This window comes from Mugil cephalus, chromosome 17 (assembly GCF_022458985.1).
Source record: "Mugil cephalus isolate CIBA_MC_2020 chromosome 17, CIBA_Mcephalus_1.1, whole genome shotgun sequence".
NCBI classification, from domain to species: domain Eukaryota; kingdom Metazoa; phylum Chordata; class Actinopteri; order Mugiliformes; family Mugilidae; genus Mugil; species Mugil cephalus.
Window position 1 is genome coordinate 20,183,020 of NC_061786.1, and position 27,982 is coordinate 20,211,001.

The window sequence follows — 27,982 nt, forward strand, 5'->3', positions numbered from 1 at the left end:
GTATGTGCAAAGGTGAATGCATGTGGAGTGAATGTCTCTTTCACACCGAGCATCGACTCTGTGACGAAGGGGAGGGGGACGTCACGCAAAGGAAGAGCCAATCAGATATTAGCTGTTTGGATTTATGCCAGGGTCTTTAGGGCTTGTAAGACTTTAGTACAAGAGGTAAAAGCCAGTTTTTTCTTTTGCCCTCCCCAAAAAAAAAAAAAAAAAACACGGAAGAGAGGAAGCGAGCCGAGACGAGATGCCTTATACACCGTCTGGCTTTTTCTGCGACCGGTTGATCCGGGAACGAGAGCGGAGGGACGGGGAAGGGTCCCTGAACAAGCCCCTGCGCTTCAACGGCCAGGACTACAACACCCTGAGACAGGAGTGCATTCAGAGGAAGAGCCTGTTCGAGGATGACTCTTTCCCGGCCACCGTCGAGTCTCTGGGCTTCAAGGAGCTCGGGCACAAGTCCAACAAGGTCAAGAACATCGTCTGGAAGCGGCCTAAGGTAGGACGGAGAGGGTTCAGGGTGTTATTTTGTTAGAGCTGACGAGGGATGTTACCTGAGGATGGACCTGAAATACCACAGGAGGGAGTGGAATTAAAGGAACGTCCAATAACATCAACTTATATTTGTGAAGTTTTCAGTGTTTGCAGCAGAGACGTCCGACTGATTCTTAGTCGACCCTGAAGTGACGTTAACTCCTGTTTGTGGTTTGTCTTCTGCAGGAAATCTGTGAGAATCCCCAGTTCATCGTCGGAGGAGCCAGCAGGACCGACATCTGCCAGGGAGATCTCGGTAAATCAAGCTTTATTCATGTCAACGATCGGATCACATTTATTCTTTTTGCAGTGAAACTACAGTGAAACGCTGGAGAGGAGCATCATCCTGTCATTGTTTAGCTCTTTCTAGATGTGGGAACCCTGCTGACTGAAGCAAAAAAACAAAAAAAATAACACACACAAGACATGTTGGGAAGTGTTTAGGTGATAACATGGTGGCAAACATCCCGTGTATTCCCTGCACACGGCCTCCCTGCCTCCCTCCCTCCCTCCCTCCTCCCTCCCCTCGTATTGTGCCTACTCTTTTGGAAGGGAATCCATCCAGCAGCACTTCTCATTGTTGTTCAGATTGGACCACAAATAAAGGGACAAAAGTCCTGGCAGACACTGTTAACCGTTCCCCGTTGAAAAACTTTTGACACTGTCCCCCAATCAGAGAATGCAGACGTCAGCAGCGTTTCTTTTCCTCATGCAAAACAAAAAAACAAAAAACAAAACAAAAAACTACATCCAGGAGAGATGTTGATGAGAGGCTGTAGAGCTCCACTACTGAACATTTATCAGACACTTCATCCCAGGAGCAGATCTTATCACCCGGTGGCTGTTTCCTCTTATTAAAGACATTATTTGAAGCTTCGTCTTTCTGTGTCCAGGTGACTGCTGGCTGCTGGCTGCTATTGCCTGTCTCACCCTGAATGAGAAGCTTCTCTATCGAGTGGTTCCCCACGAGCAAAGCTACTCAGACAGCTATGCCGGCATCTTCCACTTCCAGGTCAGAAACAATCACCTGTTCAGTCTCCACTTCTGTTTTTATCATTTTATACCTTCTTAAAATCAATTTACGGAAAACTAAACCCATAAGTGGATGTTAGAGCTTCAATAAGTTGACCTTCATCATCTCATTAATATTTTCAGGCAGTTTTGTTGTACATATAAGAGTCTGATGAGTTTTCTTTTTGTGCATGAGAGCTAAATATAAATCACCTGAACAATGCTAACTCAGCTAACACCTCTGACACAACAGAACAAACCACAGTAGCGTTAGCACAAGGCTAAGTTAGAGCTAACGGCTGAGAGCACACTTCTTTCTTCCTCACTGCGTTCACAACACAGTTTTCTATGTAGCCCAACATATTTGAAGACCCTGAATGTAAAGTCTATAACATAAACAAATTAATTTAAAATGAACTAAATTAACTTAATTAAACTGACACGGCTTTGGTTTTTGATTTCAAAACATCTGCAAACTGACGGCCAGAAATGTGTTTCACAGCAGGGTTAGGAGAATGTCTGAAATGAAAAAACTTTCTTGTCTTTTTTTATTTTTTTATTTTAAATCTGTCGTATCCAACAGGCTCTTAAAAACAATAAAAGACAAGATGCCCGTCTTGTGTAGCAGATTTCCTTCCCCAGTAGCTCGGTGTGAAGTTAAACTCTGACTTTAAAGTTTTTTATTTAATTTTCTGAATAAACAAATAATAAGATACTAAAAGAAGATAGGATCTTTTTTATTGTATTATATTTATTGTATTTTTTATTGTAATTGTCCAGTAAAAATGAATCCTGGAAACAGTTTAGCCGCTCTCAAAAAATTAATTAAATGATTGTGGAATAAACAGAAAAAAATAGTGCTTCTTTTTGTGAATAAGTAAAAAAAAACCTTTGGTGTAGGGGTGATAAATTAGAATAAATAAACGGATAGAAGACGGTGACCAAGGTCCAAAGTTTAAAAAGACTTTACTAAAAGTGACTAATCATAAAAAGTTGAAGAAATGTTTTTTCACTTCTCCTCCCTGACCTCCTCCTGTATCCCCTCAGTTCTGGCGTTACGGCGACTGGGTCGACGTCGTCATTGACGACCGCATCCCGACTTTCAACAACCAGCTGGTCTTCACCAAGTCCGCCGAGAGGAACGAGTTCTGGAGCGCCCTGCTGGAGAAGGCCTACGCCAAGTGAGCCGCTTTACTCTCCGACTGTTCACGTTACATGAAAGGAAGATAAATTACCGACACATCCCACGTCTTTGGATCCCTCCCGGCTGCAGATTTAGGCTTTAAACTTGCACATTTTGATTCGTCGATGAACGTAGCGTCTCTCTGTTTTCAGGCTGCACGGCTCCTACGAGGCCCTGAAGGGTGGAAACACCACGGAGGCCATGGAGGACTTCACCGGTGGAGTCACCGAGTTCTACGAGATGAAGGAGGCTCCTAAAGAGCTCTACAAGATCATGAAGAAAGCTCTGGAGAGGGGCTCGCTCATGGGCTGCTCCATCGACGTGAGACACCTTTTAATCTCATTCCTACTTCTAAAATATAGTTTAATTTAATAAAGCTCTGTGGTAAACCTTAGATTATTTAAAACCAAACTCAGAAGCAATGCATGGTTTATTTACATTACACTAACTTTTTAACTATTTAAGCAAAAGCAACATGTTTACGATGGTTATTTCACATTGAGCTTGTGGTATTTATTCACTGATTTTTATTATTTCTGCTTCATAATGATCTGTTTAATTTTTTCCACTATATGATGAGCTGCATGCCCTCCACAGACATTAAATATTTCCTTTATCCTTTATCCACAGTCCCTGGTTCCTGCTCGCTTCGAGACTCGTACCGTGACGGGTCTTGTGAAAGGTCACGCCTATTCTGTGACGGCCGTGGACGAGGTAAAGCTCAGCCAGGGGATAATAGCGCGTGGGACGATCCCAAACGTTTGTCTTATTATGGGGGGAGGGGGTTTACATGAGGGGCATGCAAATTCAAATATGAGAACCTCCAACTTGTGTGTGTCCCTGCAGTGTAAACCGTCCCAGCACAAAGACTCTAAAGTTCGCCTGGTGCGTCTCAGAAACCCGTGGGGTCAGGTGGAATGGAACGGCCCCTGGAGCGACAAGTGAGGATGTTTTAATCTCGATCTTTAGCCTGAATTAAAAACTTACTCTGAAGACTTTAACGAGATCTTCTCTCCGACAGCTCCAAGGAGTGGGCCACGCTCTCCAAGGCCGATAAAGACAAGCTGCAGCACCAGAGCGCCGAGGACGGAGAGTTCTGGTCGGTGGAACGTCGTCTCGGCTTTTCACTGTAGAGTCTGCGAAGTATCTAAACGTTCTGTTTCCGTCCAGGATGTCGTTCGAGGACTTCAAGAAGAACTACACCAAGATCGAGATCTGCAACCTCACCCCCGACGCCCTGGAGGACGATAAGATCCACAAGTGGACGGTTTCCGTGAACGAGGGCCGCTGGGTGAGAGGCTGCTCGGCCGGAGGCTGCAGGAACTACCCAGGTACCGTCCAGAGTGACGCTGACGCTCGTTCCAGTTCCTGGTAAAATATCGTCAAAGAAACCTAAATGCTAGCTGAAATGTCCCGCAGATACTTTCTGGACCAACCCTCAGTACCGCCTCCGTCTGCTGGAGGAGGACGACGACCCCGAGGACAACGAGGTGGTCTGCACCTTCGTGGTGGCGCTGATGCAGAAGAACAGGCGGAAAGAGCGCAAGATGGGGGCCAACCTCTTCACCATCGGATTCGCCATTTACGAGGTGTCCGCGCTGGTTCTCGTTGGCTGGTTGGAGCGTTAGGGCAGATTAAATAACAACGTTTCTTAGCATTTGTTTAAATTCCCATTTTGATTGTTTCCTAGTCTTTTAAAGAAATTAGTAAAAAGAAACATGTCTCTATGTTTTATTAATTTTTAAAAGACTTCAATCCTGATGTTGCCTCTTTCTTTCTGCAGGTGCCAAAGGAGGTAAGAAAGATGTAAACCACACTCACACTGGAGAAAGAGTTTGCAAGTTAATCACACAATTTACAAATTAGTTATCTATTATTTAATATATGTACAGTAACTGTCATGACCTCCCCTCCAGATGCACGGAAACAAGCAGCACATGCAGAAGGACTTCTTCCTCTTCAACGCCTCCAAGGCTCGCTGCAAGTCCTACATCAACCTGCGCGAGGTGACCCAGCGCTTCCGCCTCAGCCCCGGCGAGTACGTCATCGTTCCCTCCACGTACGAGCCGCACCAGGAGGGAGAGTTCATCCTGCGAGTCTTCTCCGAAAAGAGGAACACCTCAGAGTGAGTGGGTGAGGGCGAGGTGGGGGGGTGACCTGCAGGGGGCGCACTAGGCTGCATGAGGACGCCACCATAGAGAGTATTTTTATTGGTGTATTACTTCATTTCATTTTTTTTTAAGTAGGGCTGGGTATAGAATACAAATAAACATAAAAGTCATGTTAGATTCTTTGCACTGATTGTCATTTCTAGGAAGTGGAGTATATTAATGTGGAAAAACTCAAATTGAAGGAATTTCTGAGAGTTGCAACACTGTTTGAGACCAATTTAAATTAAGATTTAATCAGAAAAAGTAGGAGTAACATCCATCCAGTCTCACATTTAAAGATGTACCTTTTACTCTCAAATCAGACAAAGAAAAAAATCCTATTTAAGATTAAGAAACAGGCAAGTTTTTGGCATTTTTGCTCAAATAAATTATACAGATTAATTTAATTTGCTGCAGATGAACAATTTGGCTAAACAATGCTGTTAATATCCCAATGAATATGCATTTTAATATGCAAAACAAAACAGAATTATTAAGAGACGCTCAGCAGTGTTACAAGTCTTTTACAGATAAACAAAAAGCAAATGTTCCCAGCCCTGCTTGCTAGAATCTGCCTTTTACTGTGCGGGTTTGTGTGTCTGCTGATGGGGGTTGGGGGCTTGTGTCGGAGTGCTTGGCGGGTGGGACACAAAACCACCAAGAACAAACTGTTTTAACGGCGATTTGATTTGTAGAGCTGGACGAAATCGGCCCCAGTTCGAAGCTGTTATGGAATCTTTTTTAGGACAAGCGACTTCAGATATGGGCACGATCTGGTAAACGTTCTTTAAGCATTCAGTGCTGCATACTCTACAAAACAGCCACCTCCCCTCCCTTGCTGCCCGTGGAGGACCAGACCGGGGGGCCGGACCATGGATCATGAAAATTAGTTATTCATAAGGCTAATTAAAGTTAAAAAAAAAAAAATCAGGATTGCCCAAAACAAGAGAAAACACTTGACGGGAGGAAGCAACAGGTGGTATAAAACTAACACACTTTATTCACAGCTTCATTTAACAGTTTATTATTTTTACATTTACAGTGCAGCAGGATTATGGGACTATAAGCCTCTAGAAACTGTCAGTTTTATTAATTTATTTGCTCAGTATCTGTAAAGAATAGGAGAGAACAGGCTTATGGTCCAGATGAGAGGATGTTGTCACCATGGTGACCGCTGTTTGTTCATCTTCATCCAGGGAGATAGAGAACAGGATCGAGGCCGACCATCCAGTGGTAAGTGTCCTCTCGTTTTTCTTCTACATCCTTATAAAGATTTAACCTTTTTTGTGGTCAATAAATCCTTATTTTATTCATTTATGTTATGTTTCTTTGCAACTTGTGAAAAACATCCATCACATACAAATTTGAAATCTTCAAGTGTTTGTGACGGAAATTTAAAAAATTTTGGTCATTTGATTTTAATTTATGCTTTTATTTAATGTGTAATTTAAAGGTGAAAAGTAGAGCCCCTATAAGAAAGTATTTACCACATCAGATGTTTTCTGCCGTTCTGTTTTAACCGTAAAAGTGTGAACAGATTTCTACAAATAAATGTAAATTAATTAAAAATATATGAAACCTGGAAATTCTCTCAACTCAACGATGGAAACTACGATAAGAAAGGCAAGATAAAATATATACAGTATATATCCAATATTAAAAGTAACAATATTTACTGATATATTACAAGATAAATATCATTTTACAAACACAGCATGATGCTGCCACCACCGTGCTTCTACCTTCAATCTGATTTTCACGAAAAGGTTGAACAAGTCACAGAAATGACTCAGACACACGGCTAATCTTCAGATTTCTTTTATTTCCTCGCCTTCTTCTCTACTTCGCTGCTCCGTGGCGCTTCAGCCGGCCCCGGCCTCGGCAGGAGAGGAGAGCGAGGAGGACCAGCAGTTCCGGACTATTTTTCAGGAAATAGCCGGCGACGTGAGTGTAGGGAGAGAAATTTACGTACTTAAGAAAACTTTTACAATCCAAGCCTGTTTTAACTGCAACTAATATCTAAAAAACATGTGTTACAACATCTATATCCTGTCTTCTTCTTGTTCTTCTTCTACTTCCATGTCTCTGCGCGACCACTTCTGTCTCTCAGGAAATGGAAATCTCAGCCAACGAACTAAAAAACGTTCTTAACAGAGTGATCACCAAACGTGAGTCAGCTGAATGGTTTTCACTTTGTTTGTATTCCTTGATATTTAAATGTGACACTGTTGCTTTCTATTATTTTAAAACTGTAAAACTATAATGATATTTTCTACTCTGATCTAACAATGACAAGAAAAAGTCATTTTATTATTAATTATCCTGACAAATGTTTGTAGTACGTCGCTGACTCACCCTGCACTAAGGGGCGTGTACTAATTCTGCATCCAATGAAACACGTTCTCAAACTTTCATGCCTCTGCTCTGACTCTTTATTCCAATATGTGACTTAATGGGAGCCTCAGTCCAGAAAAATGGAAAATAATTGATACTTCTACAGTAGCTTAAAGAAATGTACATTAATATGGTTATTATGTCCAACAATGACAAGAAAAAGTAATTTATTTATTTTTTTAAACAAATGTTTATTCCTATGTTTTTTTTTTGTATTTATCTTTGATAAGCTAATATAAGATAAGATATATTACACTTTTTAATAGAAGAAATGTATGGAAGGGTATTGCATTTACTTGAAAAAAAAATCTGGTAATTTATTTTTTGGTTTGATTTCTGGGCTAATTATTTCTGTTTTTCTGAGTAATATATGTTTATAATTTTTAATTTATTTATTTTTGGGCTTGTTTAATTTAAATCAAGAACCACCAGAACCACTGGCGGGCTGGTGGTTCTCACGGGACTTCGAAGTACCTCAATAATTTGGGGGAACAAAAAATCTGAAAACAAGAAAAAAAAATATGAAAAACATACTCTGAAAAACAAACCAAAAATGTGTATATATTACTCAGAAAAACAGAAATAATTATCCCAAAAAACAAACCAAAAAGTAATTTTTTTTTTAATTTGAATGCAATACGCTTATGTAGAAATTCACCTGAATACTGTTATGTTTATGTAATGAACTTGTAGCTGAGATGAGACTTGAAGTCTGTGACATTAAGTTTTAATAATATTAATAATCATCATCTCTCTCCCTCCAGATAAGGACCTGAACACCGAGGGCTTCAGCCTGGAGAGCTGCAGGAGCATGATAGCTCTGATGGACGTATCCTTTGTATCGAGTGCATCGGGCCGACTGCGTCGTCTCTAGGAGGCACAGTCTGCCGAGACCCGTGGCAGGGTCTGTGATGGACGCTCACAGGGTCTAGGTCTCCAGTCACCCCCCCACCCACACCCCTGCCCCCACCACCTCCTCCACCCCTAAACACATTCACAATTTGACCCCCGACCTCAAACGTCACCTCAGTGATTTCCTTTTTCTCTGTTATGCTGCAGCTTGAAGTGAACAGTCTGTTGCTCGTGTTTGGTCTTAACTGCGTGTGTTTAGATGGACGGGACGGGCAGACTGAACCTTCAGGAGTTCAGACATCTGTGGAATAAGATCAAACAGTGGCAGGTGGGAGTTTAGACGTCGCTTTCTAGCGTTCGGTAGTTTTTTAGCTCATGTGCGTGACGTAGATAAAACCTGCTCTTTTTCAGGGAATATTTAAACACTACAACGCCGACCAGTCCGGTACCATCAACAGCTACGAGATGAGGAACGCTGTCAACGATGCAGGTAACAACACGCACACTTTCTTCATTTATTTCTTTATTTCTGTTACAGTTAATTTAATAAGCTAAATTCAGATCATCCAGGTCATGATATATCTAAAAAACAAAGCTAGAACAAAAACAACTGGACTTATTTGAGTTTTCTTGAAGACATTTTATCAGAGTCTTTAGTTGTAAATGATGGATGATGGTGGAGAACACCCGGGTTAATATAAAGTATAACATGACATGGATTGATGAGAATCTCCAAATATCAGTTTCTGTTGACTGAATTTTCTTTGCTGAGGTTTTGAGATATAATTTGATTTCAGTGGAGGTGAATGGAATTTAGTTTTCTTGACAATTTTTGTTTGTTTTACATCAAAAACCAAAATATGACGTGTGCACGACATGATATGCAAGAAGAGGAAGGCTGCAAAGATGCTGAGGCAAAGAATTAAGCTAATAAATATATCTAGAAATATATATAGTAAGTTATTTAATAAAAAAAAATCTTCTTTTCATCTCATGAATCTGTTATGGTTAAAAAAACAGAATATTTTCCATTGAAAGTTTGTCTTTTAACTCAAAACCTCAGCAAATAAAATGAAAACGAGCTAAAAGTTCACACAGTGCTACTAAAGCTACTGCTAATTTTATGAATTAGCTTTTATATGATGCATATTTATATAATTAAAAATTTTATCCATTTGGAACATTTCTGTTTTCTAAAACACAAGTTAAACCTGATGAACTGATCCATGGACGTTCTGTCCTCGAGCACATTATTAGCCACAAGCTAATCCATCCCACCAGCCGTCCTGTTCATCCTCCTTTCTTACAGACCACAGTCCCACCGGCTGATCTCTCTCTCTGTGCTCATTCAGTCTTTGCTGCAGATGAACTTACGGCTCGAACCCGTCCTCTAAATGTTCTCGTCACTGTACAGTCATGTGTCTTGTGTCCCGCTCAGGCTTCCGTCTCAACAACCAGCTGTACGACATCATCTCCATGCGCTACGCCAACGAGAGCATGAACATCGACTTCGACAGCTTCATCAGCTGTCTGGTTCGGCTCGAGGCCATGTTCAGTAAGTCGGCTCTGAGATACATCGGACACATCCAAGCCAGTGATGCTCAACTTTTTTTGGGGCCCTGCACCCCCTTGCATATATTTGAGTCCTCAGGGTAGAAAAATTAGCTTAGTTTAATATCAAGTGCTAACCTGACCATGCAATTAACACCTTCCTGCAGATGTCTAATAATAAGAGCATTATTAAGAAATGAATGGTGTATGTCCACTGAAACAGTAGGAGCCTCATAATTTGAAATAGAGATTTTCTATTTGTAATTAGAGAAAAAAATCTTGTTCCCCTCTGTAGTTTATGTAGATAAATGTCACATACAGTAAATATAGTAAAATAATTCTATTTCTATAAATGTTTTTTAAAGGATATTTTATTTTCACGGACCCCTTGCAATTACACCACAGACCACTAGGGGTCTCCAGACCCCCGGTTAAGAATCTCTGATTTAAGCCGGTGGAGGAGTTTGATAATTCAGCAATAACCAGACTAAAGCACTTCTAAATGACTCTAATTTAGGGTTTTTAAATTGCAATGGAGCTCCCAAAGTCTCTGGAAACTAATTCAGTCTGAATGTTGGTGAATACTAGAAAAGGATGAATGATTTCTAGGGTTTAAAATGTGTACATACATTTTTTTTTATAGCATTTGGTCTATTTACCTTAAATCAAACATAGCTGTTAGATACTTAAAGTTTCACACTGTGCTTTAATGCTTTAATGTCCCAATGAAATCGGTTTCTTTTCTGCTAAATGTCGCATCTGCTCCAATCTCTGACCCAACAATGACAAAAAAAAAGTCAGTTGTCAGTTTCCTTAAACTGGAATTTTCTGGAAAATGGTTTGGGAAACACTGATGACTAATCGTGCACCAGGGGTCGTGTGCTAATTGTTCATCTAATCAAGTGTTTTCCCATAATTTAAATCCTCTGCTCCGGTTACTTAGGGGGAGGTGGTCTCTTTAAATTAAATAAAAACAGAAGCTGCAGCATCTCAAGTTGAGATCCATGGATTCGTTCAGTTTGTCCTGAATAAATTCTATTTATCTCTTTTAAATTAAAACATAGTTACCCGTTTAAATAATGTCTCACTGTATTAAAAGCACTATTTTTCATTTTCATTTTGCATTTCTCTCTCTGTTCATAGACGAGTTAAAACACACTTGATGTCTTTTTATTCTCAGGGGCGTTCCAGGCCTTTGATCAGGACGGAGATGGCACCATCAGACTCAGTGTCCTGGAGGTAATAATACATTTAAGATAATGTTTGGACATATATATATATAGTTTTATCACTTGGGGATAATAAAGATCTGAATTGATCTCTTAAAGGTTAAAATGTGGTCTGCAGAGAAACTTGAGTTTCTTCCTAGACAGACTGTCTAACTCTTAATGCATGGTATGAACCCTGTCCTCCTGTCCTCGTCTCCTCATCCTCTTGTCTCCGTCTGCAGTGGCTCCAGTTGACCATGTACGCCTAGAGAGGCCCATCTCCTCCCATGTGAGGACCAGACCTGCCAGCCTTTACCTCAGTATTCAGTGTGCCCGACCGCCGTTCGCTTTCATCCACCTCCAGCCTCACCCTCCCCTGAGTCCAGGCCCCGCTCTGCTCTGCTTTTCCTCTTCCTCTTCCTCTTCCTCTTCTCGGTTTCCATTTCTCTCCATCGACAGTAGATCTCAGGCATTTCCTTCTCCACCTTTCGTCCTCACATACCTCCGGTCTCTTTTCAGTCATGGGTTTTGTTTTGACTCTTATTTTACCGAAACACTCTCAGGCAGCAAACACACACAACCTCTCTTATTTTATTTTATTTTGTCACAATACCTCACAGCGACTCAACTCAACACATTTCTGTTCTCCTCCTTTAAACCACTCCTCATCTTCTGTCATCGGGCCGAGCAGCAGGGGCCTTTCTTCCTCTTTTACATCTCTGAAAGCTAGTTACAGGAAGGACGTAGCTACACTTATTTTTGTCAATAAAACAATCCTCCTGGTTTCACTGTGCTGCCGAGCCGTGTCGAGCGCCACCAGACAGCGCCCCCTAGTGGACAAACTCAGGCTTCTTCTGTCCATCTCCATCAACTGTGTCCAGTCCGCCAGTCTCTCACGAAGATGAGTCTCACGAACGAAACCGCGGAGCCGACGAGTTTTTTCGTCTTATTTATTTTCCACAACACAGACACTCGAGGTTCAAATATGGATTAGAAAGAATATGGCTAATGGGTTGGACTGCAGCTTTTATTTTTCTTTCTATTAAGGCTTTGGTCGAATGAGTGTAATGCATTTTTAACCAAATAAATGAATGTGTAGTTATCGGTTTGACTGCTTTCTGTTGTTTTTAAGACAAACATGACAAACATTTTTGGAGTTGCAAACATTTTCTTTTATTTATAACTTTTATTTAAGATTGCACTTATAAAACATCTCTTCAGAACGTTGATAACAACTGAAAAACGTGAAGAAACTCAGGAATGCTGGGTGTGAGGCGACCTGCACGGCTTTCCCTCCGTCGTAAATAGCGAGTCAGTGAGGAGAAGTGGCGGCTCTGAGATTAACTCGGCTAAGAACAAACGCAACAAGCAGCTCTTTGAGCTTCCAGCAGAGCATCAGCTGGGCTTTTACGCAGATTAAAAAGTGGGTGAAATATTCCTTAAAAAAAGAAAAAAAAAGTGGCTTTGTTCTACCACTTGTTGTCTTCTTTTTGTTTTTCTCCTAAGAGGGTGAGGTATGGCATGGGAGATGAATCCTAATTCTTCCCTTCAAGCTCTTCCATCAAACACCTCCTCTAAACATCCTTCACCTCCACGAATCATCATATTTACTGTGGGGAAATGCTCAAATATAAAATAAATTCCTCAAACCCGCCCGTCGCACTCACTCGAAACGGGGTTAAAAAAAAACAAAAAAAAAAACAATCTGTCGAGGAATAAAGGAGCACACGCACACAAACGACACACGGCGCCATCTCCTGGTTTCTGTTATCACTGCAACCTCAGGCCACACAACAAAGTCCCTCCTGCGTCTATCAACCGTCTCAACGAGCAACAAATAAATAAAGATAGAAACTGTGTTTTCTTTTTCTGAAAGTAAAATGAAAACCCAAACCAAAAAAAAAAAAAAAACTCCTTCATAAGAAACAATCACACCGTTAACCGTGATCTATGAGGATACGTTGAAATCCCTCCTCATGAGCTCATTACTCAAATAAAAATAAAACAGGTTGCTCAACACCAACAACTGCACAACAACAATAAAAAACATCTCTCAGCCCATGCCATGTTGTAGCCAGCCAGTCTGGAGGACGGTTATCGGAAAGCGTGACAGGTCCCTCGAACACCGGCAACTCTGACGTTTCTCCAGCAAACAAAAGTCAGGTTGTTCTTTGTCGTCGTTTACTTTTTTTTTTTGGTCAGTGAAAACAGGAAGGAAGTGTAGTGGTCGGACAGAGAGAGAGAGAGAGAGAGAGAGAAAGGCATGTTTTGTAAAAAAAAAAAAAAAAAAAAAAAGAATAATGACAACAGCAGCGCAACCAACCCTCCTTTAAAGATTGTATTATGGTTGGATTCCAACACCGAACATAAAGGATGGAGTCGTCGAGACGCCGCTCGTCAGGCTCCAAACAGGAGCGCTGATGAGAGAACGTGGCCCCCCCAATATGGGAGGTTAACAGGAGAGGGGCGGGTACAGACTACAGGAAAAGGGCCGAGGGAGAAACTAGGTTCCCACCATCAGCCCCTAAGGCTCCACTTCGGTCTCCTCCTCAGCGTGTTTCTGCATGTGCACCAGCATCCCCTGCAACACACGAAGCGTCACCCTCCAAATCCTCCTCTAACAATCTGAAAATGTGTTTTTACTAAATATATTCGTACCTTCTTGGAGCTGTTGCGCGAGCAGAAAAACTCTTCACAGTTCTTCCAGCGGCACTTGAGCGTCTGGAATTTGACGCTGGTGTGGTCGTTGATCAGGTGCTGCTGCAGATGCTCCATGAGCCCGAAGACCAGCGAGCAGCCGTGCCACTGTCCACACAAGTTACATCTTTTAAAGCTCATGCATCAATCAGAAAGCCTTCCTAAACAGGTGAGGACGGCGGTTTTCAGTTACCCAGCATCTGTAGTTCTGCATCAGGTTGAGCTTGACGGCCTGCACGCTGCCGTCGTAACAGCCGGTGTAGATCTGGAGACGTTAAGTCAGAGGTTAGTCTTTACGCTCAAGCTTTCCCCCAAAATATGCGACAAAGATCGTGCAAAGTAAAGCCACGCAGGCCTCTCACCATGTTCTTCTGGACAGCCATACACATCACCATGTCCTTGTGTCCGCCGTAGACCTGCAGCTGCTCATGAGACTGTGGAAGAAAAAAACAACAGATTTTAACAGTTTAAACACACAAAGGCCTCAACGTCCAAAATTAAAGACAGGGTATGAAATTTACTTTTGTCCAAATTCAATAATTAGCCTGTTAGCGTATTATAATTCAGGCTGGGTTTAAGCGTGCGAACGGGGAGGGCGGAGTGAAGATTTCTACATTCCTCGCCTTTAAGTCTAACTGAGACTAATATAACTCATAGACGGAGGGTTTGAGGGTGCACACCTGCAGGTCGTAGACGCGGACCCGTTTGTCCAGACAGGCCGTCACCATCACCTTCCCCAGGACGGTCACCACGGTGACAGCGTGACTGTGGCCCTTATAGACCCGAACCAGCTCCCCCGTCTGCAACACACAGTTTTATACATATATATATATATATATAAATATAAATAAAGACTTGTCAGGTTTTGAGACGTGCCACTGATAAACGTGTGAAGAACTCACGTGGATGTTGTGGGCGTAGACGCACTGATCGCTGGATCCACTGAACACCAGGTCATTGACCACCTGAGAGAGACAGAGAGGAAACGATGAGGATGAAAATCAGTATTATTGTCTCGACACAAACAGGCTTAAAACATCTTTAAAATCTGTGCAATAACTTACCTATGTTTTATCATGAGCAATATGTACAACTTCTATTTAATATTCTATTTTTTGTATTTATTTAATTTAAAGTTTTACTTTTTTTTTTATCTTGTTCATGGTCCTTTAAACAGTCTGCAGCACTGCAAATTTCTCCAATAAAGGCTTATCGTATCATATCTTACTGTATCGTATCATATCGTATCTTATCTTATTGTATCGTATCGTATCATATTGTATCTTATTGTATCGTATCGTATTGTATCGTATCGTATTGTATCGTATCGTATTGTATCGTATTGTATCATATTGTATCTTATTGTATCGTATCGTATTGTATCGTATTGTATCTTATTGTATCGTATCGTATTGTATCGTATTGTATCGTATTGTATCATATTGTATCTTATTGTATCGTATCTCATTGTATCGTATCTTATCTTATTATATCGTATCTTATCGTATTTTATCGTATCGTATCGTATCGTATCTCAGTTGGGCCTTAAAGTGCAAACTCTCTGCATTAATGAATCTAATTTGTAGGAAGGGTTTAGGAACCACAACCATTTTAGGAGCTGAAAAGAAACTGCTAAAACAACCCAGGAGTTTCTGAAGGGACAGAAATGAAACATTGTGAAATGTCCATCAGCTGATCTTAACGTGATGGAGCTGCATTCGACTTACTGAAGGCAAAACTAAAGGCAAGCCTCACATCATCCTTCAGCCTTTACTCCAGCTTGGATGTGACAACCCTAGACCTAACTCGACTATATCTTGGCAAACAAATAAAAAGACCAACGACAGAGATATCTGTGCATCCTCCAACACTATAAACCACGGAAGCTTTGAATATCTCTGTGCTGGCTCTTGTGTGGTGTCAGTCAAAATAAAAACGTTTGGCTTGACCTTCATGCAGAGCACAGTCTTGGTGTGTCCCTTCAGCGTACGCAGCAGCAGTCCGTTCTTGGCGTCCCTCACGCTGATGGTGTTGTCGTAGGAGCCGACCAGCAGGATCCTCCGGGCCCCCTCCTGAGACGAGGCCAGACAGCTCACGGCCCGCGGCCCGTGGCACTCGAACACGTCCGTCTGCTTGTTTGTCTGAGGGGAGGACGGGGAAATGAGCTGGTGCTGACTACATTTCATGCAAACAGCCTTTGGCTGCAGCACACTGTTTAATAAAGGAATCTTCTGATTTACCTTGAGGTTAAAGGTCACCACGGTGCCGTTGGCCATCCCCGCGTACAACGTCCTCCAGCGGCTGTGGAGGCAGAGGACTCGGTCCGACAGAGGAAACTGCTGCTCCAGTTCTTGTGTCTACGGACCAGAAGAACAGAGACTGAGTGAATGCTTTGAGGGACTAAACCTTAAGATACATTTATTTATTTATTTATTTTACCTTGAGGCTGTAGCAGCGGATGGTTTGGTCACTGGAACCAGAGTAAAGGCGATGATGGAGGGACGGAGCTGCAGACACCAGCAGGCAGCTCACTCTGGAGCTGTGGCCCTCGAACACACCAACACATTTATGGCTCTGCAAACAATTAATTTGAAAAGTATATATATTTAGAACAGATCTTGACCTTGTTTCCAGACACCCTCATATAATATTAGCAGTGTGGTCATAATGTTATGGCTCATCGGTACGTGTATTAAGTTACTGCTACTGCAACCTCTGTAAACAAATATCTGGAAACAAAAACGCCACACGATCAGATGGAAGCCAAGAGACTGAGGCTAAAACAAACTAAATCTTTGAAACGAGGAGGAGCTGTTAGATGAGGAGCTGCAGCCGACTCGTCAGGTCACAGTTGTTCACAGGATAAAAAGCCAATTATTAAAATGAAAATTAACTTTATTTTGCTGCAACAAGAATTCTGTGATTTGGAGCAGTTGAAAAAAAAATACTACCACCAGACATGACCACTTTCATGGTAAACCAAAGCGTGTTTAAAGAAAGGCGACTGGACGACTTCAAGAATCCCTGTAAGTCCAGTTGCCTTTATTTTGGACCTGGATGACTGAGAACCGTCACAGACACACTTTCATGTAAATCAGTAGAGATGCACCCACCACCAGGTCAAAGGCTTTAACGGTTCGGTCTCCGGAGCACGTGTACAGCAGCCCGTTGTGGATCTGCATGGCGTTCACCGCCTCCTGGTGGCCCTCGAACGCTCCCTCGGTGGGCATGTCGTCCTCGCCGTGGTCAGAGGAGGCGTCTGGGAAACAAACAAAAAAAAAAAAAAACAGCACAAATAAATGAGAATCCAAGTCTCAAGTCTCTAGATTTATCCAGTTCTGCTGTTCTAAACTCTATACGTTCAATCAAACATTTACTAAGTGAAGGGTTTGTATTATTTTGAGCCTGAGCTACGTCCATTCATCACTGCTGCACCGCGTCATCCGACGTCAGCTAACAGCTCTATGAATATCCTGCCCTTAAAAAGTAATTTGGGCCCCGCAGGGTCTATTTTAATTTGGTCACAGAGTGTGACATTTCTAATTCTGGCTGCTATTAGATGACTTTATGTTTAGCTTCACTGGCGAGCTACGATTCCAGCAATTACTGAGACAAAGGGGGTGATAAAAAGTGACACCAAAGATAAAACAAAAAAACAAAAAACATATTTTTAAGTACTAATATTTGATCCTAGTGAGAGATGAACGTACCTGAGGAGTTCTTAGGCAACGTGAGGGCAAATGGCATGTCACTGTAGGGAGGAAAAAAGGTTAATTAGATTAAATATAGCAGCAGAATATTAGTCAGTATAAAGTCTCATCACTTTATAATCAAGAAACGACCAGAATCAAACTTTTGTGCATTTATTTTTACAAACCTATGCAATGCAACTGAAAACCAAAGTGACACATTTAAGATGAAAAGGATAAAAAATAAAATAGTTTTTGTTTATTATGTTTTCGTTCATACTTAATGAGAAAATCTGACGTTGAATTTGATTGATGCAACTTTAGAACAAACACTTTATTTGTAGAAGTAGATTAACCTGTGTTTCTTTTGTTCTTTTATGTTGGAGATGAATTTAAACAATAAACAATCAAATGCAAAGCCGTGGAATCTACGTTTTGCAGACGACGACTCACCTCTCGGACGATTTACACAAATCCATGTCGCTGGTGGAGGAGACCTCGTTGCAGGCCAGGCTCTGCGGCTGAGGCCTGGAGGAGTCTGGGACCCGGTCTGGAGGTGGAGGCATGGCGTCCGCGCCGGCTGCAGTGACCTCCATGCTTTCTTCAGAATCCAGCGTGAGATCAGCAGGGTCCACCGGAGGACGCTCCGCCACCGAAGTTCTGTCCTCCCTCTCGAGTTTGACGCTGGCCCTCGTCTGAGCCTTCTGGTTGGCCCCCGCGTTCGTGTCCCCGTTCTCCGTCGGGACGCTGGAGGTGCTGACCTGAGAGCCTCCACTGGGCCTCCTCCGCGTCCGGAGCCACCGGGGACGCGAGGCCTCCTCGTCCACCTCCGTCTCGCTGCTCTCCGGCTGCTCCGCCCCCTGAGCCTTCTTCAGCGCCTTCCTCTTCTTCAGCTTCCGCACGCGCTTCCCACTCCTCAGTTCGGACGGAGAGGGCGGCAGGTGGAAGACCGGAGGCGCCGGGGGGGACTGGGCGGACGTCTGGATGTCTGCGGAGTCGACGACGCTCCCGACCTCGGAGCTTCTCCTGCTGGGCGAGAGGAGCTTTTTGGAGTCTGACGAAGGGCTCAGGGAGTTCCTCGACGCCTGCGCGGTCTTCTCGGTCGTCTCTGGCGACTTCTCTTTGCACTCTGAATGCTCTCCAGCGTTATTATCTTGGCACGGCTCAGGTTTTCTCTCAGGAGAAGGCTGGAAGTTATCGACAGAATCTGCAAAAAAAGTTTGAAATGCAAATGGATTAATATGCTGCAGATGTGATGATTTAACGTTTTTTTGCTGCAGCTAAATTAAACTAATTAAATAAAGATATGAACCTTCTATTATTTAAACTGAAAATGAGAAATACTGTTGAAATATGTGTAAAACTGCCCATTAAAGATTGATATTTACACTCATGAGGTCTAAGGATATTTTCTTATGTGTTCTTTTTCTACTGCGTTTTATTATTTAAAAATTTTTCTTTCTATATTACCACCAGAAGTAAGTGCATATACCTGTCTGGCATAAGAAGCGCTGATAGCAGTTACCTGATGGAGAATCGGTGGCCGGAGCGACTGGGAGCTCCAGAGTGGTGCTGTGAGCGAAGTGGGTGGCGCTGTCTGCGGCATCCTGCTCGGCGCTGACGTGGACCGGGGACTGCGGCTCCTGCTTGATGACCACAGGCGTGAAGGGGAGGCTGGAGGACGGAGGGGAGGCGCAGTCTGCAGCCTGATTAGGACTCGGGGCGGCAGCGTTCGCCACAGAGGAAACGAAGGAAGGTACGCGAGGCCCAGTTTCTTCTGCATCCATCCTCTCCTCTTTAAGTTTGAGCAGAGGCGCTTCCTCCGCGGAGCCTGAAGAAAGAAATAGAACAATTAGTGGCTCATTCTATTTAGCATTTATTTTACACATCAAACTATGGCTGGGTGGTATGACCAAAAAATTATGTCCTCACCTTGCATTCCTTTTAGTAAATCAATGCGCTTGTTTCTTAGTGTGCTCATCTCTTCGGTCATCTAAGAAAAGACAAGGTCATACAATGGTATATTTCTGCTTGTTAGTGATTTATTACTGCAGGTAAATCTATTTTTTACCTCCTCATAAACTGAAACTTAACCTCCTGAGACCCAGGTTTTTGTCTGGAATAGTGCCAATTATTACTATTATCATTCTGCATTCAATATTAAGCCCTTATCCCTCTACTAATACATATTGGATTCTTGTCAATGTGTATTTAAAGAAAAAAATGATTTTGCGACCCCCCTGCATTACCCCCCGTTGAAGACATGTGCTGTATATTATAATAAAGTCACCAAAGTGTAAGAAAATATAAAACTATTTATTATAATACCTGAGGAAAAAACTTCAAACAATTAAGTCCAAACATCCTCAATTGAGTACGTGCTCATTATCGTCACTATTGACATCATTTATTAAATGTGCACTTTATATCAAACTTGAAAGGTAAATAATCACGAGTAAAGAAGTTCTTTAAGAACTAAATCTGATGAGAAGTAGAATAAGAAGCTGCCGCAAACCTAAAATGTAACGTCCCCATATGAGGACGCAGGGTCTCGGTAGGTTAAAGCTTCAGTTTGTATGTCACCAGAGTAAGACGTAGCCTGAATGCAAACACACACCTGCTGTTTAACCACCATGAGGCGCTGCACCTCCATGTAGGCGGCCTCCAGCGCGGCCCGGGCCTGGACCAGGCTGGTGTCCACATGCTGCAGGGACCGACTCAGCTCGTCCTCCCGTAGGGACACTGCCAGCAGCTGGTCGATGTGTAAACGCTCTGCACCAAACACAGAACACACAGATCAGAGATCAGTGGTGAAAACAGGCGGCGAATTACGAGGACGTCCTTAATTTCTAATGTGAATACTAACCTCTTTTGGGTTTGACCTTCCTTCTTTTGTTGTTATGTTCCAAACAAGAAGACTCTGTACTTGGAACATCCTGCAAGAGAGAAAGGAGAGTCAGGGCTGCATATTCTGCATGTTATTAAAGAAAAAAAAGTTTCCTAAACTCACCCCCGTTGCTCTTCGCCTCTTTCCCGTCCCCTGAGCGTCGCACTGCTCCGTCCCTGAGCTGCTGTCCCCGAGCACCGACTCCGATCTCTGGAGGACTCGCGCCGTCTCCGACTCGATTTTTTCCGGCTGCTTCTTCTCAAACTGACCGAGCGTCTCTGGCTGATTGTCTGGATTTCCTCGTGCAGATACGTTGCCGTCGCTGGGAGAAACGGCCGAGGCCTGCTGCTCCGAGCCGAGGTCTTCTCCCTGCGCCCTCTCATTTGATATGAGGGATGTAAACAGGGAGTTAGTGAATCCGGGGGCGAGGCTGCTCTCTGATAAGGAGCGTTTTCTGGAGGCGCCCTGCGAAGAGCTTTCCATCAATGCTTCCCATTGGAAACCCTCCAACAGGGGTATGTCCCCCTCCTCCTGGCTTTGGTACTCTTGCTCACATGGCACCATCTCGATCCCAAACCTGGAGGACAGTACAGAAACAAGACAAACGTTGAGCTAGAGGAAGCTGAATACCACTAAAGAATAAACCGCTATGAACTCACCGCGGCATGCCTTTCCCCTTGTCCTGCTTCTTCCTGACCTCCTGGTAAACCTGCTCCCAGTTGACATTGCGCCGAGAGCCAGAGGAGCTGATGAGCTGCCGCACGGTCGGTTTGAGCCCCGAGTCCTTTTCCGAGTCGCTCCTCCGCGACTCGCTCACGTTACGCACCCGCCTGGCAATGTTCAGGTTGGGCTCCAGGCTGCCGGCTTTGCTCTTGGAGCTGATGTGTTTGGTGAGGTCGCGCTTTAAGACGGGGGGAAGGTCCAGCTTGGACAGACTGTTCGACCCCGAGACCGTCTGCGCGTCCCCGCTCCTGGAGGCGTCGCTCTCCGAGCTCTGCCCGGCCTCGGCCACCTGCATGGACTCGTCTGGAGACGCCGAGCTGGGCTGCTTCTCCGACGCCGCAGCCTCCGAGCCCTCCGCGGTGGAGGTGCTAACCTGCAACGACTGGAGAAACTGGCCGCCGTCCGAGGGCGGCGACGAAAGCTTTTCTTCTCTGGCTGCGTCCGGTGACGTTGGCTTGGCTGCGTTCTGCCTGCAGCTGTTCTCTTTGTTCACTCCCATCTGACTCTGGTCCCTTTGCTGTTCCTCCAACGAGGCCCTCCGTTCTAACGCGATCTGTCTGGCTTTCAGTAACGATTCCGGGAGCTGTCGTTCTTTTCTGGACTGGAGGGGCCCGACCGGCGAAGCTCTGGCTTCACTCTGCTTTCCGGTCGGTTTTGATTGTGCTTGAACTTTACTGAAAGTCACGCTGACTTGACCTCCGCTACCGAGACCAGGAACCGATGACATCTTACGATCTGCGAGTAGCAAATCCTTATTTGCCTTCTGACGGGAAGAACCGGAGGAGGTTTTCTGCTGCTCGTCTCTCTGCGAACTGCTGCTTCGACTGCTGCTGCTACTCCCATCTCTGGGTTTCGACGAGGGGTTTGCGTTATGTCTGTCTTTCTCTTCGACGCTTTGTCTACTTGAGGTGAACTGCCCTGATTTCTGTTCAGGTCGAGACTGCCTGCTAAAGCCACTGGTTTCTGGTGTTCTCTCTTGCTTCTGTGGTTTGGCGATTTTGTTATACTTCTCTGATGGATTTGCATCGGTATGGGGAAGGGATTCAAAACCCTTCGCGACTGGATAGGGCGACCAACGACACGCTTTGTCCAGCTTTGGGTTGCTGCCAAAAGTCTTCGCGCTCTTGTTACTGTTATGGTCGGCTGATTGTCCCTCTCCATTGTGAGACCCAGCACCCTGTTGACCACCTTCATCATTCCCCTTACTCTGAAACTGGTTCAGAGCGTGGGCAAAGAAACTCGGCGGAGGCCCCAATAAGCTCAGAGGGCGGCTCTTTTGAGCGTACTCTGAAATATTGTTGCGGCCATAGAGCCCGTTACTGCTGCCTCCGTTGCTGAGCCAAGGCAGCCGGCTTTGCTGGCTGCCAGAAAACGCGCTCTGACCCCAGGTCTTGTTGCTGCGCCCTTCCTGGCCGTGCATGCGTCCACCCGCGAATTCTCCAGACGCCCACTTCTGCAAGTTGGGAGGCTGCTGAGCGTGCCACGTGGAACTCTTCCCCTGTTTGTTGTGGTTCCAGGGTCGCGCCTCCCCGTCTCGCGCGTCATACCGGTTGCTCTGGTACCAAGAACCGTGGTGACCGGATCCACCGAACTCCGGCGACTGCTGCTTCCAGCCGCACTTCCAGCGGTAGCGATCCTTCGCCTCCTGTAGCCTCTGCTGAAACGCCTCCTTTCGGCGGCAATCTTCTTCTTCTTGAGCTTGCTTTGCAGCGGCAGCCTCCTTCTCTTTTCTACAAGCAAAGGTTATAAATATTATATGTACCTTTTTATTTTTAAGGTTAAGTCTCATAAGAATCTATTAGAGGTTTGTTTTCTGGCATCACCAAAGCACCAAAAGGTGACGATGTTTCACTGTGTTTTTCTATTTGTGGAAGGCATTAAACTGAAGGCAGCATGTGTCTGAACTTTGAGTGTGCAGTCATGCTTTTTTTTTTAGCCTACAGTCCTGACATATGACTCCGGTCGCAGCTCGCGGTGGAGCAGTGACTAAATGAAGCCAGTGAGCATCGCCGAGTCTATTCACGGCGTATGTACACACAAACCAGAGCTCGTGAGCCATCACTTGTCTTTCCATTTACAATTCAAGCATAAAAATATGAATTATGAGACGCTTATGTTTATTTATTTATGCTTATCATGAGCTGAAATCCACCGATGACGCTCAGACTACTTTTTTAATGTCTAAAAATATACATATTTTTGCAAATGCGACATTTCTTTTGCACAATAATGTGCTTTTTTTTGCACTAACAATTAGAATACATTATATTCCAATTTTTTTCAGCATTTTTTAATCAGTCAGGGTGCTGTTATATTCTTGTATATTTCATGCATTTTTTCATATTTGATAATGTCTGCGCTACTGTGACAAGGTAATTTCTCATATGTGGAATAAATAGAACTTAGAACAATCTATATTAATTATATAAATGGTAAAATAACACCAACTTTTTACTGATTTCCCCTTTAAAGCGACACATTTTTGACACCCTAGCCATAAATCAATATATATATATAATAAAAGCACAATTTAAATGTTCTTCTCACCTGCTCTGTTCTTTCCTCTTTTCAATCAAGTCGACCAAGGTTTGGTCGAAGTAGTCCTCATCCCGGTCGTTCCACGCATGCTTCTGTTCGGCAGCCTCCACGTTCTGCTTGTGCGTGGGGCTGGAAATGTGGCTGGCGTAGTCGGTCAGGCTCACCACCTCCACCTTACACACTCGGCACTCGTGTCCACAGTCCCTGGGGAGGGAAGGCGAGAGCGGCCGTTCAATCGATCCTTCAGGCATCTTTACTTTCTCTTAATTAAATCAGGAGAGGAGAATACTCAACAATCCTTCAAAACAAGTCCGAATTCTCTACTAGTCACAGATCAGGAGGTTGCTAACTTGTAATTTTCCCTTGTTGAAAAAAACAAAACAAAAAAAAAGTTTAAATCTTTATCATCCTGATCTTTGGTCGGTGTTTCTTTAGCGGGCCATAGGTGTCAGGGCGAGAGCAGGAGGAGCAGCCAGGCTGGCTGGACGCAGAGAAGCGAGCTAATCGAGCTGTTTGTGTCCAGCCATGCAGCACAGAGCGTGGAGGGGAGCGAGGCACGGCGCCCTCAGCCTAGTGCGTTGTCATGATGGTGTCCGCTGCGCTCTGAGACTCTACACAAGGCGATGTCTGTATTTGACCTCACACTGAGCTTCGAGAGCCAGGACCTAGCACCCCCCTCCCCTCCCCCTCCCCTGCAGGACAGCGTGTTATTAGAACAGGCCTCAGGATCCGCGGCGACCAATCCCCTGCACAGTCTCTGTAACCGGAGTCGAGTGCAGCTGCTCACTTCAAAAACCTCTCCCAAGTATGCCATCCTGTGATTCTGAGAGGGGCCGAGGGTTTTCTGGCTCCTTCTCAGTTTCTTTTTTTCAAATCTATGTCAGGGCACGCTGCCATTTTCTGACCTCTCGTGCAGCTGGTAAGCTCTTCCTCAATGAGATAGGGTTACTTTTATCTGACGCATAACTTCTCTGCTGCAGTAGTGGAGAAAGTGTAAACCTTTCCAGATATTTGAAACTCAGAATAGTCCATTAAAATTGTGAAAAAAAAATGCATTTGCATGCTGTTTATTACGAATCATCCCGCAATTTCAAAGGTTCTGCACAAGAGCAAGATATAAATACAATTAAAAGTGTTACAATTAATTAATAGATGCACCCAAACACAATGCTCCATAAGATGTCGTCTGTGCATATGAATAACTAAATGAAATTCCAGCCACTGAATCAGTATTCGCTCCTCTCGAGATTCTTCCATATCAGCCACAGGCCGCATACTTGTGGTAATCTACATGGCAGTCACAAGATCGCCAGTTGCCTCCTAACGGCCGCGGCTGTTGTTCCGGAGAGATTGTGTCTAAATATATGTGCCACAGTGGAGACAGCTGCCCTCCCCCCCACACACATCCACTCAGGACGAGCACGTGTCCACACGTGCCTCGTGACCCGAATACTGTACAAAATACTTGAGACAAAGTCAAAATTTGTATTTTCGCAGTTAGAGTTTTTCCACATAGGATACCACTCTGCTTTAACGGGAACGACCTCTGCGGTTTGTGATCTTTGGAGAAAACTCACCGGCCTTTGAGCTTCTCCAGCTCGCGGTGGTGGAGCATACTCCTCATGTGTTCATCCATCTCCTGCAGACACGTATCGCACAAAGAATATTTAATTTAAGTAAATAAAAAAAGCGTGAAGGATCCTCAAACTACACGTCCCAGCAATGTAGAATAAGACTAATAAAAAAGATGAGTACAAACAATTAAAGTTAGGTTATCAGAACACTGTGCTTCATATTTCTTTCACACACGTTTATGTTATTAATCATAAATCAATTACCTGCTTGGACACGCAGACTGTTTCACAAAGGATGCACTTCCTTTCTCTAGCCATTTTGAATGCAGGTAGATCTCAGCCCATTACTGTCAAAAGAAAGAACTTATTCAAGTTAAATGACTCAAGGATATCATCCTGATTTTTAAACAGTTGTGGTTTTACCTCAACTGGATTTCATGACAACAAATAACGCCGCTGTGTGCGGTATGTGAGTGATCACCATTGGACCGGGACACGTCATCATAGTAGGAGGATCACGTTTGTTTGTTTTTTTTTTTTTTAAAACAACCACACCTTTCAACAACATACCTCTGTGCTACATCCTGGACGCCAGCAGAGTTCAACCTGGACACTAGTCTAAATCTAGTCTGCTGATAGAGCAGCTCTGCAGCCAGGAGTTAGAGCCGTGGCAGCACCGGGGCTAAGTCTGGACTTGTTTAACGGTCACAAACAGGGTGAGAAACGAACGCCAGCCGCGAGTCAACTGCTGCTCAAGGTCTCGTGTCATGTGGAGGCCTTTGTAATGAAATGTTGCTGGTGTATGAATTTGGGGAGGCACAGAGAGCTCAGATACACCCACATTAAAGGGAATCATTGCTCCCATATCTATTATTTATATCTGAAACATAAACTCTCTTACAACCTTCAAATCCAAACTCAAAACTCATCTTTTTAAAACAGCTTCCTCCCTTTAAATCACTTTCTCTTTCATCTCATGTCTATATACTTTTTAAATCTGTTTTTATTTTTATTGCATTTTGACCCTGTGTGCTCTGAAAGGGAGCCCACAAATAATGTGTTATCACTATTTATTTAAGTTTAAGGACTTAAAACACATGACATGGGCTCGGAGAATCTAATATCAGTGAGTGCATGAGACCAAGTTTGACTCAGGAGAGGAATGAATCAAAACAATTCCATAAAGGATTCCTCAAACAGGCTAATCATCACAAACTAGAAAAACTGGCCGTCTAACCCTTCCACAGACAATGACAATGTTCTTATGTGGATTTTTAACATGTGAGAACAAAACTAAAGAAGCAAATTCCTAAAATAAATGTGCACAAAGATGAACCTTAAGTTTGTTAAAGCTTTATTGTCCATCTGCCGAAACACAACTTTCCCATCTTCCCATCTTCACTGACGTTAAATATATAATTAACCCTGTGTCTTGTTTGTTTACTTCCAAAGCACCGGCTGTTTATAACATTAATAAGATCATATTCCCTCTCAGTCTGTGAATCTTTAGAGAGCAGCAGACGGGACAGTGAGAGATGCTTGATTCATTTCTAAACAGTCATGTTAGATAATTATGTAGCCATGACAAAATGTTTTAAAATACACAGATTGCAGTTAAAAGCGTTTCTGTTGCTAGCATCGTGCAGAAATTACAAACGACAGCTGTATCTGAAGATATATTAAAAAAAAAAAAAAAATTCAATAAAAAATAACTTTGAGTTCAAACTATCTTGCAGGGCGTTTTTCTGAATAAGACAGAGCAACCAAATAAATCACATTTACTCAAACACTGGCAACAACTTCCACTCTTATCAACAATATACAGCACTATTGACAAATGTTAGCATGTAAGCTACCTAGTTCAGGAGTTTATCATTTCGAGTAGTGCAGTATTTTACCACCTGTGGTAGCAAGCGAGCAAAGTTATGTAGTTTTCTTTTAGTAAATTTCACAAACTATTTGAACACTCCAAATTATGAAGTTGGAATCCAGTAATACAGGTGAACTGCGCTGGAGGGAGTGTGAAGCGTTGGGTGACTTCAGTCATATATTCTGGGGCTGCCCCAAAAAACATGGGATTTCTTGGTATTAATTTCCCTTTGGAGCCAGCACTGTACATACTGGGTACAATTCCAGACAGTATGACGGATAAAAATACCTAATCTTGCAAAGAAACTATGCTAAAAATATGATAACATCTTCCCGGTTAAAGCCACAGACATAATGCAATGGAGAAACAGGGTAAAAAAATACAAATAAATGTGTTTATCGTGGAGAAAAGCAACTTCTATTTCCACAGCAACACAAGATTACACCTTGTTTTTTCTCGAATTTTCTCCAAGGGATGAATAAAGTATTTTACCTGTTGAAAGATGGTCATTACTAGCACAGGAATCTGGTCACCTCCTTCTTTGACTTTTTGTTTTATATTATAATTATTATTATTATTCCTGGTATTTGTAAAGTACTTTTTGCTAATGCTGAAACACATTTCGTCCGTGTTTGTTGGGGTTGTCTTCATGTGTGTGTATGTCAAATAAAAACATTAGTTTAAAAAAAAAACAATAACAATAACATAAAGTTGGCACAACATGCAGCCAAAAACGCAACTGGCTGTTACTACTTAGCTGCCCCTCGAAAATAAAACAACAAGGCAACAGGACTGTCTGACTCGAGAACAGAATAAAATAAATAATATAATTTGTTAATACGAACCGTGTCTCACTGTTTTCGTTTACTTGGTGCTAAACTATAGTTAGTACGTTAGCATGTTAGCAATGACATGCTAACAACAAACACCAACGTTAAACCACACATAAACGGACAAATAATTGAATTCTAAGGGAGCACAGCTTCGACAGTTTAGTTATGCTTATATACGCCACGAATACGAAGTCTGGGTTGTTTACTACCTTAATAACATCCAAAACTGTGTCGGACTACAGCATGTTTGCATCCATCCTTTGCAGCTAACAACAACATCTTCTTCTTCTT

General features: G+C 43.2%; 2 protein-coding genes across 5 annotated transcripts; one reads left to right on the forward strand and one right to left on the reverse strand.

Annotated features, from left to right (window-relative positions):
* The first annotated feature begins 18 nt into the window (after positions 1-18).
* On the forward strand, positions 19-12,328 carry capn3a (calpain 3a, (p94)). 4 transcript variants are annotated; one of them, XM_047610525.1, is made up of 21 exons: positions 19-496; positions 718-787; positions 1,425-1,543; positions 2,590-2,723; positions 2,878-3,046; positions 3,356-3,439; positions 3,572-3,666; positions 3,747-3,824; positions 3,896-4,056; positions 4,145-4,314; positions 4,509-4,520; positions 4,642-4,850; positions 6,072-6,108; positions 6,742-6,825; positions 6,986-7,043; positions 8,034-8,107; positions 8,381-8,449; positions 8,533-8,611; positions 9,560-9,676; positions 10,853-10,911; positions 11,123-12,328. In XM_047610525.1, exons 1-21 carry the CDS (start codon positions 245-247, stop codon positions 11,147-11,149), a joined length of 2,157 nt encoding a protein of 718 aa, XP_047466481.1. In that variant the 5' UTR covers positions 19-244; the 3' UTR covers positions 11,150-12,328. The 4 variants fall into 4 exon arrangements, with proteins under 4 accessions (XP_047466481.1, XP_047466482.1, XP_047466483.1 ...); XM_047610526.1 differs by having other exon boundaries at positions 22-496; positions 6,742-6,819; XM_047610527.1 differs by having other exon boundaries at positions 26-496; positions 8,034-8,098.
* On the reverse strand, positions 12,029-27,982 carry znf106a (zinc finger protein 106a). Its single transcript, XM_047610524.1, has 22 exons — positions 27,901-27,982; positions 25,253-25,335; positions 24,992-25,053; positions 23,424-23,618; positions 20,813-22,606; positions 20,277-20,730; positions 20,133-20,202; positions 19,884-20,038; positions 19,199-19,259; positions 18,792-19,097; positions 17,720-18,473; positions 17,288-17,328; positions 16,691-16,836; positions 16,017-16,151; positions 15,818-15,934; positions 15,527-15,718; positions 14,480-14,542; positions 14,258-14,377; positions 13,940-14,011; positions 13,771-13,842; positions 13,539-13,685; positions 12,029-13,461 (listed from the first exon to the last, which is right to left on the reverse strand). The coding sequence occupies exons 2-22, from the start codon at positions 25,304-25,306 to the stop codon at positions 13,405-13,407; spliced, it is 5,067 nt and encodes a 1,688-aa protein (XP_047466480.1). The 5' UTR covers positions 25,307-25,335; positions 27,901-27,982; the 3' UTR covers positions 12,029-13,404.